Here is a 12,260-nt window from a genome sequence, read left to right as displayed (position 1 = left end):
TAATAATTGTGGAAGGGGCAGAATGTGCGGCTGTCAGTTACACTCCAAACATAACACTTTATTTAGTTGTCCAAACATAACAGAGCAACTTCTAAGCTTGACTACCGACAGAAAACGTCTTTAATTCTAAAACGGCTGAAGGCCCATGAATTAAATACGACTGCTATATTTTTTTTTCTTTTTTGAGACAGAAGGCTCTAGGCTTCAACCTTAAATAGTACTTAAGGCCAAGCGATGTAAGACTTGACTAGTCTGATAGATTAAGTTTTTTTAAAAGTGGCTGAAGGCCGACAAATTTAAAACAACATAACTACAATAACCTCTCAATAGGCAGAAGGCCCAAGCTTTATGAGCAATAAGAAACCTTAATCCAAAACGGCTGAAGGCCTTTGTTAAAAAAAAAACTGCAACCAATTTTCCAATGCAGAAGGCCCAAAGTTTTTAACCTTAAATAGCATTTACGCCCAAGCGATGTAAGACTTGGTAAGTAAGAATCCAAAATTTTAAAGCGGCTGAACAACCTTCATTTTAAGAACAATTCAACTACGTTAAATTTTCAACAGGCAGAATGCCCACAGCTTTATTTTCCAAAAGGTAATACTTGATAAGCGGCTGAAGGCCGATGCTTTAAAACAAATCAACAAATTTTCAACAGGCGGAAGGCCCAACTTTTATCTTCAGACAATGTAAGACTAGCCCAATTTAGAAAAACTTTTAAAACGGTTGAAGGCCTTTGATTTTAAAAACACAATTACAAGCATACAAATTCCAACCATCAGCTATGATCCATTAAAAATACACAATTAATCGCCAACAAGAAAGGCAGTCTAGGCAACGACGCTCAGACGTTTCCAGGGGGCTCGGTCTGCCCTTGAAATCTTAACTTTCGCTTGGGTGAGACAAGAAGTCGTCCCAACTATACTCGATGCCCCGCAACACAACCAAGAGACAATCAGGGACCCACTGACAAGACGACTTGCTAACCATCGACCAGTATACGAGAATTTCAAAGTCAAAACCATACAGACATAGCCGCCCACAACCAAAAATACATTAAACTGTCAAAAAATACACACTTTGTTTGACAGCGACAACAGGTGAGGAAAGGACGCTGGCTGAATTTACGTCAGCGACCAGCGCAGGTAACCGGAACACTAACGGCCACAAGGCAGAAAATTCCGATGGCGCACTTGAATTTCAAACCGACAAATATAGTTAATTCCACTACACGGTGGCTACTTCTTCACCACCTCGAACACTCGCTGTTGCTCCCAGGAATACCGACAACAGCGAACCACTAACGAAGGGGACAATGTGAACAGACGTGGCTTCGGTAGTAAAATCACCATTCAAAAAATGGTTCAAATGGCTCTGAGCACTATGGGACATAACTTCTGACGTCATCAGTCGCCTAGAACTTAGAACTAATTCAACCTAACTAACCTAAGGACAGCACAGACATCCATGCCCGAGGCAGGATTCGAATCTGCGACCGTAGCGGTCGCTCGGTTCCAGACTGTAGCGCCTAGAACCGCACGGTCACTCCGGCCGGTTCACCATTCAACCTTCATGTCCTAGGTCGTTGAGCCACGAACCTCGTAGCACTCGGAACAGGCGCCACCCGCTCCGACACTGCGTAGAGATCGCCAGCAGGCCCGTCTGACCGCGCCGCAGAGACTTGCTTGCTGATCCGCTCCAACCGACCGACTGGCTGCACACCGCCAAGCTGGAACTATAAACACCAGACCAAAGATGGTATACAGTGCAAATATCGATACACACTGCTGCTGCCACACGTAGAAAGAGGAAGAACCACTGTAACTGCAGCAACTGGGGCAAACCAAACACAGAATAACAGTCAAGTTTTAAAGGAACACATAAGCCGGGGTCAGCACGGTTCGATTTCCGAAGCTACGGTCGCCGTAAAGCGTCAGCATAATACCACGAAATGCATTATATACACTCCTGGAAATGGAAAAAAGAACACATTGACACCGGTGTGTCAGACCCACCATACTTGCTCCGGACACTGCGAGAGGGCTGTACAAGCAATGATCACACGCACGGCACAGCGGACACACCAGGAACCGCGGTGTTGGCCGTCGAATGGCGCTAGCTGCGCAGCATTTGTGCACCGCCGCCGTCAGTGTCAGCCAGTTTGCCGTGGCATACGGAGCTCCATCGCAGTCTTTAACACTGGTAGCATGCCGCGACAGCGTGGACGTGAACCGTATGTGCAGTTGACGGACTTTGAGCGAGGGCGTATAGTGGGCATGCGGGAGGCCGGGTGGACGTACCGCCGAATTGCTCAACACGTGGGGCGTGAGGTCTCCACAGTACATCGATGTTGTCGCCAGTGGTCGGCGGAAGGTGCACGTGCCCGTCGACCTGGGACCGGACCGCAGCGACGCACGGATGCACGCCAAGACCGTAGGATCCTACGCAGTGCCGTAGGGGACCGCACCGCCACTTCCCAGCAAATTAGGGACACTGTTGCTCCTGGGGTATCGGCGAGGACCATTCGCAACCGTCTCCATGAAGCTGGGCTACGGTCCCGCACACCGTTAGGCCGTCTTCCGCTCACGCCCCAACATCGTGCAGCCCGCCTCCAGTGGTGTCGCGACAGGCGTGAATGGAGGGACGAATGGAGACGTGTCGTCTTCAGCGATGAGAGTCGCTTCTGCCTTGGTGCCAATGATGGTCGTATGCGTGTTTGGCGCCGTGCAGGTGAGCGCCACAATCAGGACTGCATACGACCGAGGCACACAGGGCCAACACCCGGCATCATGGTGTGGGGAGCGATCTCCTACACTGGCCGTACACCACTGGTGATCGTCGAGGGGACACTGAATAGTGCACGGTACATCCAAACCGTCATCGAACCCATCGTTCTACCATTCCTAGACCGGCAAGGGAACTTGCTGTTCCAACAGGACAATGCACGTCCGCATGTATCCCGTGCCACCCAACGTGCTGTAGAAGGTGTAAGTCAACTACCCTGGCCAGCAAGATCTCCGGATCTGTCCCCCATTGAGCATGTTTGGGACTGGATGAAGCGTCGTCTCACGCGGTCTGCACGTCGAGCACGAACGCTGGTCCAACTGAGGCGCAGGTGGAAATGGCATGGCAAGCCGTTCCACAGGACTACATCCAGCATCTCTACGATCGTCTCCATGGGAGAATAGCAGCCTGCATTGCTGCGAAAGGTGGATATACACTGTACTAGTGCCGACATTGTGCATGCTCTGTTGCCTGTGTATGTGCCTGTGGTTCTGTCAGTGTGATCATGTGATGTATCTGACCCCAGGAATGTGTCAATAAAGTTTCCCTTTCCTGGGACAATGAATTCACGGTGTTCTCATTTCAATTTCCAGGAGTGTATATATAATAAGCGTCAACAAAAGTTGTATCTGAGTACCACAAATAGCTTTCGGAAGTTTGACACACTTCCGACCTATGGTACGGTAGAAATGGATAAAAGAAAACCGCTTTTCCCGCAGAACCTGCTGCCGGCGCGCCGACCGCTGCACCAGTCGCTGGAGGACCCGGCGCCGCCGCCGGTGGCCGCCGCACACCGGGACGCCGCCCCCGCCCCCGCCTCCTCCACGGAGGACCCCTCCCTGTCCGCAGTGTCCTCGGTGTCCCCCGCTGAAGACGTGGCGGCCAGCAGCGCCCTCTACAGCGAGCCCGCGGCCACGGAGGCGCTGACGTCGACGCCCGCCACACCGGCCGCCACCAGCACCCAGGCCGCCACTACCACCACCACCAGCACCACCACCACGACCACCACGACCACCACCACCACCCCTGCGCCGACCTCCGCCGCCGCCTCAACGGCTGCAACGAGCGCCTCCAAGGGCAACGCAGATTCTACTGCAGGTCAGTACGCAGTTGTCCAGCCGCTATCCTCGATACTTGCTGGTCAGTTAGTTGCTTTTCCATAGATTACTCTTCTCCCTTTGTGATTTTGCCCGTCGGCATGGTTATGAACGCATTTAGTAAGGTCAGTTTAAGGGGTGACTGATAAGGCTGTTGATAATACAGGGTGTTACAAAAAGGTACGGCCAAACTTTCAGGAAACATTCCTCACACACAAATGAAGAAAAGATGTTATGTGGACATGTGTCCGGAAACGCTTAATTTCCATGTTAGAGCTACGGTCGCAACTTCGAATCCTGCGTCGGGCATCGATGTGTGTGATGTCCTTAGGTTAGTTAGGTTTAAGTAGTTCTAAGTTGTAGGGGACTGATGACCTAAGATACTCAGAGCCATTTTGTTGTTGTTGTTGAGGTCTTCAGTCGAGAGACTGGTCCGATGCAGCTCTCCATGCTACTCTATCCTGTGCAAGCTTCTTCAAGTAACTACTGCACCCTACATCCTTCTGAATCTGCTTAATGCATTCATCTCTTGGTCTCCCTCTACGATTTTTACCCTCCGCGCTGCCATACTAAATTCGTGATCCCTTGATGCCTCAGTACATGTCCTACCAACCGATCCCTTATCCTAGTCAAGCTGTGCCACAAATTCCTCTCCTCCCCAATTCTGTTCTGTACCTCTTCATTAGTTACGTGACCTACCCATCTAATCTTCAGCATTCTTCTGTAGCACCACTTTTCAAAAGTTTCTATTCTCTTCTTGTCTAAACTATTTATCGTCAATGTTTCACATCCATACATGGCTACAATCCATACAAATACTTTTAGAAAAGACTTCCTGACACTTAAATCTATACTCGATGTTAACAAATTTCTCTTCTTCAGAAACGCTTTCCTTGCCATTGCCAGTCTACATTTTATATCCTCTCTACATCGACCATCATCAGTTATTTTGCTCACCAAACAGCAAAACGCATTTACTACTTTAAGTGTCTCATTTCCTAATCTAACTCCCTCAGCATCACCTGATTTAATTAGATTAATTTCCATTATCCTCGTTTTGCTTTTGTTGATGTTCATCTTATATACTCATTTCAAGACATTGTCCATTCCGTCCAACTGCTCTTCCAGGTCCTTTACTGTCTCTGACAGAAATGCAGTGTCACTGGCAAACCTCAAAGTTTTTAACTCATCTCCACGGATTTTAATTCCTGTTCCAAATTTTTCTTTCGTTTCCTTTACTGCTTGTTCAATATATAGATTGAATAACATCGGGGATAGGCCAAAACCCTGTCTGACTCCCTTGCCAACCACTGCTTCGTGCCCCTCAACTCTTTAACAGACATCTGGTTTCTGTACAAATCGTAAATAGCCTTTCGCTCCCTGTGTTTGACGCCTGCCACCTTCAGAATTTGAAAGAGAGTATTCCAGTCTACATTGTCAAAGGATTTCTCTAAGAAAAATATTCATTAAGAAATATAAGACTCAGTTTTCTTCAAGGGGTCTTTCCACCCCATCAACGGTCGTATGGGCACGTATAAAAAGAAATGTCTCTAAGAAACCCGAAGGCCCAAATAAGAATGTCATGATAATTTAAAGTAGGGAACAGTGTTATTCTGACAGCTACGACAACTTTGACAATAATACAACACCTTAAAGTTTTGATGAACACCAATTTCAATAATTACTGAGTATGACATGATAGAAAGCTAGAAAGAAAGAAAGGTTATTTTAATTAGCTGTCAAACATCTTAGTAATAACTGCAAATCAGTACGACGAAAATTAAGTCCAAAGTAATATGTCGGTCAGAGATAACATTTATTGTGAAAGAGAGTTGTAAACGCGGCTAAAAGGAAATTCAATGCGTCTACAATGCTTTATCATAGGAAAGTTAGTCGCTTGCTAGCTTCCTTGCTATCAAGTCGAGAGAGATCATCGTTTATATACTACAAACGGAACGCTACGAGATTATTTCTATTCAAAAAAAAGTAATACTGTGTGACAGAGATGCGCGGACTTTGTTCTCAGTTATACTGACTTGAGAACTTGAACTGAAGTGATATTTTGATAGTTGGTTGGTTGGTTGGTTGGGGAAGGAGACCAGACAGCGTGGTCATCGGTCTCATCGGATTAGGGAAGGAAGGCGGCTGTGCCCTTTCAGAGGAACCATCCTGGCATTTGCCTGGAATGATTTAGGGAAATCACGGAAAACCTAAATCAGGATGGCCGGACGCGGGATTGAATCGTCGTCCTCCCGAATGCGAGTCCAGTGTCTAACCACTGCGCCACCTCGCTCGGTGATATTTTGATAGTGTATGACGAGTTAATGAACTTTAATTATTGGAGATATTATTGTTAGACTCAACCTTCACCAAAGTGAACAGTTACAACGAAGAATGGACGTAGTATCGAAGACTGTAACACCTGATTAGCCTGGAGTAGGAAACATTTATACGAACACACGAAGATAATACATATACGCCGATTGTAAATGTTGTCGTAATTGTCACGATCACCGAATTGGAAAGAATCGTAATTGATCTGATCCATCGGTGTGCGTGTGGTGTGATGATTATAAACTAACTGCTAAGAAGGAACAATAAAATTGTTCGTCAGTAATGGAAATCTCACGTGTTGGCTCCATCATTAATTGAACTGTGTGATAGTTCGTGATCAAAATTAATTAACTGCGAACATTTTAACTGAAAGAGTGACTTGATGAACATTGAGCATTGAAAGGGAGTGTTTTGCCGAAATAATATCGTAACGTACGAAAGCAAGATAGCATTATAGATTATGTCTGGATTTGCGTCGTGCCGTAGTGAACAATTCTGCCCAGCAACGTAAAAACAACTACTGATACTGAACCGCAAATTAATTTTTCCTCGCTTCTGGGGTGTGAAACGACGCCGGTGATGAATGATTCAATCAATACTGCGATAAATAACTAACAGGGCACAACAAATTATCATAAAACCATTGTTGTTGTTGTGGTCTTCAGTCCTGAGACTGGTTTGATGCAGCTCTCCATGCTACTCTATCCTGTTCAAGCTTCTTCATCTCCCAGTACTTACTGCAACCTACATCCTTCTGAATCTGCTTAGTGTATTCATCTCTTGGTCTCCCTCAACGATTTTTACGCTCCACGCTGCCCTCCAATGCTAAATTTGTGATCCCTTGATGCCTCAGAACATGTTCAACCAGTTCCTTCTTTTTGTCAAGTTGTGCCACAAACTCCTCTTCTTCCCAATTCTATTCAATACCTCCTCGTTAGTTATGTGATCTTCCCATCTAATCTTCAGCAATCTTCTGTATCACCACATTTCGAAAGCTTCTATTCTCTTCTTGTCCGAACTATTTATCGTCCATGTTTCACTTCCATACATGGCTACACTTCATAGAAATACTTTCAGAAACGACTTCCTGACACTTAAATCTATGCTCAATGTTAACAAATTTCTCTTCTTCACAAACGCTTTCCTTGCCATTGCCAGTCTACATTTTATATCTTCTCTACTTCGACCATCATCAGTTATTTTGCTCCCCAAACAGCAAAACGCATTTACTACTTTAAGTGTCTCATTTCCTAATCTAACTCCCTCAGCATCACCTGATTTAATTAGATTAATTTCCATTATCCTCGTTTTGCTTTTGTTGATGTTCATCTTATATACTCCTTTCAAGACATTGTCCATTCCGTCCAACTGCTCTTCCAGGTCCTTTACTGTCTCTGACAGAAATGCAGTGTCACTGGCAAACCTCAAAGTTTTTAACTCATCTCCACGGATTTTAATTCCTGTTCCAAATTTTTCTTTCGTTTTCTTTACTGCTTGTTCAATATATAGATTGAATAACATCGGGGATAGGCCAAAACTCTGTCTGACTCCCTTGCCAACCACTGCTTCGTGCCCCTCAACTCTTTAACAGACATTTGGTTTCTGTACAAATCGTAAATAGTCTTTCGCTCCCTGTGTTTGACGCCTGCCACCTTCAGAATTTGAAAGAGAGTATTCCAGTCTACATTGTCAAAGGATTTCTCTAAGAAAAATATTCATTAAGAAATATAAGACTCAGTTTTCTTCAAGGGGTCTTTCCACCCCATCAACGGTAGTATGGGCACGTATAAAAAGAAATGTCTCTAATTTTACTCTACACTACAACATATTCAAATCCCATCAAAACCGAAGTGTATCTGTTGGGTAGGTTCACTTGTCTGGAAAGTTGGAATCCAATTATTTGGCCTCGGCTATAACAAGAGTTCTTTATTTTTGCTAATTATTATTATTATTATTATTATTATTATTATTATTATTATCCAGTTTCACAACATAACATTTTACATTTTCCAGTACCCCAAGATTACACATGACATTTTTCATCCTCGGTTTTTGTCTATCCGTCCATAAAATTTCTTCAATATTTCTTCTTCAATAGGGTCCAAACTTGTAATATGTTTCTGTAATTTTTCTTTATCAATATCGACACTCCTCGCTTTACCCTTTGATATTTTTGCACCCCACTGTATAAGTGTATATAGCATCCTATTTTCTATGTCTTTCCCTTCTTTTTTGTTTCTGATAACACAATAACGTGCTGTTTTCTAATTATTTTCTCTTCTTTATTCCCTAGTCCTGTAATGTTCCATGTTCCAATTTTCATAGCCCATTACCATAGCTTTATCCGTTTACCATTTAATCCATCCGGCTTTATCATCTTCGGTCTTTTTAACATTGTATCTTTTTCCAGTGAATGAGCAGTTGGCCCATAGCATCAGTTCCCACCCTGGAAGACCAGGTATTTTTTTTTTCAAGGTTGTCTTCTCTTAGCTTTTGATAAGCCAATATCTTATTACAAAGTAGCAGCTGATAGTTTTGTTACTAACTGGATAAAAAACGAAACATCAGTTAGCCGTACCATTACTGCTAAAATTTATTTTTTAAATAAACGTTTGTAACAAAGGAGTAATTTTATTCGTAAAATTTGGATTAGTTCCAAATATTGTTGTAGATAGTGGGGAAAGCAATCAGTGCTGTTTTGACAACAATGCCGACAGGAACGAGCAACAAACGCGTGGCATAAGAAATGGTAGAGCATTGTTGAGACAATACTGTAAATGTTATCTTGTGGCGTGGTTACGCATGTGCGAGCAGTCTGCAACAAATGAACCGTCTGGTATCTACTTTACTTTCTCACTGTCCTCGCCGGATGTGAGTTGTATTACACAATGGCACATCCCTAGTCTGAAAAACAACGGTGTCAGTCCTTTTGCTTTAAAGGATTAAAAGGAAGAAGAGCCACAACAAACTTGCGACATCATCGGGAGAAACCTCAAAACATAACAGATCATTCATAGTTTGCGATAAAAATAAAAAGTCGTAGTTTATGATAAAAGTAAAAAGTACCTGATCTGCTGTCTGTGTCTGCATTATGTGCCTTGCTCTCTTTGTAGCCCTTGATAGTTGACAAATTAACAGAAAAATTAGAGCTCTTCAACCTCAGTTTTCACCCTTTAGCAGTGACTATTCGTAGTGACCAAATAATGGTTGATCCTTGATTACATCAGGAATTTTGAACAGAGTTTCAAAAAATTAGAATCAATAGGAGAATACTTGACATTTTTTGTAGTATTCAACCATTCATCACGTGCCGGGAACGGTCGACGGATTAACTTTCTTCTTATTTGTCTATTTCATTTAATTTTTTCATTCTATATATCTTGAAACTTTTTAGAATCAAAATTTTTCAGTCCTTCTTCGATTTCTAAAGTTATTACAGGAAATAATAGGAATAAAAAACCGATAACAGGTTACTTCAGAAACCGGTTGTTTTAAACCGTTTTTATAGCCAGGTCAAACTGGCGTTGTAAAAAACCAATATAACCAAAAACCGGTTGTTTCACAAATAACCGTCGTCCCTGCTATCCACGCGAGTAGCTTTTCATAGATTACTAATGCTGACATATTCGCCGTGATACATTCCCAAACTGTGCTATCGTTTTAGTTTAGTGCCGCTTCCTGTTGTGCTGCCGAATTATCGATCGCATTTTTCTGCACAATACGAATATATCGACGACTGAACCATCCGTCTTCTTCAAGTACTGCCGAGTTTTGCTGTTACGTGCAATCGGCTGCCTGAATTCCAAACATCCTGACAAGGGTACCTACCCCAGTGATACACTTCGATTTTGATGGGCTTCGAATGTGTTTTAGTGTAGAGCAAAATTAGCGACACGTATTTTTATACGTGTTTATACGGCCGTTAATGGGTTGGAACGACCCCTTGAAAATAATTGAGTTTAGTATTTGTGGATGAACACCATTGAAGTCGTAATAAACGTTCTATGGATTTTCATATACTTTACAACGGTGCATCCATATCTGTCAGAAAAGTAATTTTTTTCGATATCCCCTGCCCACACTATTTTTTTTATTTCAGCATTGGAATAAGTACCGTTAATACTAAATTCAGACATCAATACTAAATTCAAACATATACGATGAAGTGATATCACAACTGTTCGTTGTGCTTGGTGGGCAAAATCAAAGTGCACTGAGCATTTTTTTGACCCGAACTATTCTGCACTTCTTCATTACTGTACAGATTTACAGTATTGTCACAACACTATCGTAAAAACAATTTCAGGTATAACATAATCAAATCCGAAAAGATTACAACTTGAAAACCAAAAATACACCCAATGTAAAAAGAAAACACAAACACAACACAGAATGAAACTTCCTGGCAGATTAAAACTGTGTGCTCGGCCGAGACTCGAACTCGGGACCTTTGCCTTTCGCGGGCAAGTGCTCCACCAACTTTTTTTTTTATTCTTCATTATCGATCGTTGTGTTTGGTCATTGCGGACGTCGCAGGACATCCTGTTCAAGTTCGGTGGTTGATCCTTCCACTCAGTTTTTTTATTACAGAGGCCAACCGGCTCTCTGACCGAACATTAAACTTTTCACTCGAGGGAAGACTTGAACTAAGGAACCAACTGAGCTACCGAAGCACAACTCACGACCGGTACTCAAAGCTTTACTTCTGCCAGTATCTCGTCTCCTACCTTCCAAATTTTACAGAAGCTCTCCTGCGAACCTTGCAGAACTAGCACTCCTGAAAGAAAGGATATAGCGGAGACATGGCTTAGCCATAGCCTGGGGGATGTTTCCAGAATGAGATTTTCACTCCGCAGGCTGTGGCTAAGCCATGTCTCCGCTATATCCTTTCTTTCAGGAGTGCTAGTTCTGCAAGGTTCGCAGGACAGCTTCTGTAAAGTTTGGAAGGTAGGAGACGAGATACTGGCAGAAGTAAAGCTGTCAGTACCGGGCGTGAGTTGTGCTTCGGTAGCTCAGATGGTAGAGCACTTGCCCGCGAAAGGCAAAGGTCCCGAGTTCGAGTCTCGGTCGGACACACAGTTTTAATCTGCCAGGAAGTTTCATATCAGCGCACACTCCGCTGCAGAGTGAAAATCTCATTCTGGAAACATCCCCCACGCTGTGGCTAAGCCATGTCTCCGCTATATCCTTTCTTTCAGGAGTGCTAGTTCTGCAAGTTTCGCAGGAGAGCTTCTGTAAAGTTTGGAAGATAGGAGACGAGATACTGGCAGAAGTAAAGCTGTGAGTACCGGGCGTGAGTCGTGCTTCGGTAGCTCAGATGGTAGAGCACATGCCCGCGAAAGGCAAAGGTCCCGAGTTCGAGTCTCGGTCGGGCACACAGTTTTAATCTCTCAGGAAGTTTCATATCAGCGCACACTCCGCTGCAGAGTGAAATTCTGATTCCGACAACACAGAATATTTTATATTTCATAATATTACAGTTGGAAATTTGTGGTAAGGTTCTATGGGACCAAACTGCTGATGTCATCGGTCCCTATTCCATCTGAAGTTTCGGATGAGATTATCTCGAAAACTATACATGGAGTGAAAATAGTGGGTAAGACAAGTTCGTAAGCTCAAAGGGGGACATCAAATGATTCTACACGTGACCCTCAGCCCCACCCCCTTGGGTGGGACGGGTGGCAACTTTTAAATCTTAAATGGAAATCCCTAGTCTTCATTGCAGATTCGGATTCTCCATAAAAAAGTAATCAAGTTTTGTCTGAAACGTTTTCTTAAACCATTGACAGATGGCGCTGAAATCGAGAAAAATTAAAATTGGGGAAGAACTCCGATTTATTTAGAATGATCCGAGAAGGACGCTTCAGATCGATACAAAATGTGCACCAATTCTTTCATTACACCAAATTAAGGTATTTTTTTACAAAATGTATCCTACCCGCCACAGTTTTTGATGGAGGGAGGCGGAATGATATTAAAATCTCATTAGGGAACTCTTCACAATTGCATTACTCACCCGACTGTGGCGCTACCGTGGCCAAACTGTGA

At 43.6% G+C, this 12,260-nt stretch overlaps 1 protein-coding gene across 2 annotated transcripts in view; it reads left to right on the top strand.

Annotated features, from left to right (window-relative positions):
• Window positions 1-12,260, top strand: part of LOC126106518 (syndecan-like) — a 479,376-nt gene that overhangs the window by 67,741 nt on the left and 399,375 nt on the right. Inside the window, exons 3-4 of one of the 2 annotated variants that reach the window (XM_049912845.1) lie at window positions 3,501-3,879; window positions 8,623-8,670. In XM_049912845.1, coding sequence (XP_049768802.1) covers window positions 3,501-3,879; window positions 8,623-8,670 — 427 coding nt within the window. The remainder of the gene's footprint in view (window positions 1-3,500; window positions 3,880-8,622; window positions 8,671-12,260) is intronic. The other variant, XM_049912846.1, reaches the window with a different exon arrangement.

Source organism: Schistocerca cancellata, chromosome 10, assembly GCF_023864275.1.
Source record: "Schistocerca cancellata isolate TAMUIC-IGC-003103 chromosome 10, iqSchCanc2.1, whole genome shotgun sequence".
Taxonomy (NCBI): domain Eukaryota; kingdom Metazoa; phylum Arthropoda; class Insecta; order Orthoptera; family Acrididae; genus Schistocerca; species Schistocerca cancellata.
This window is presented reverse-complemented; position numbering and strand designations above follow the sequence as displayed.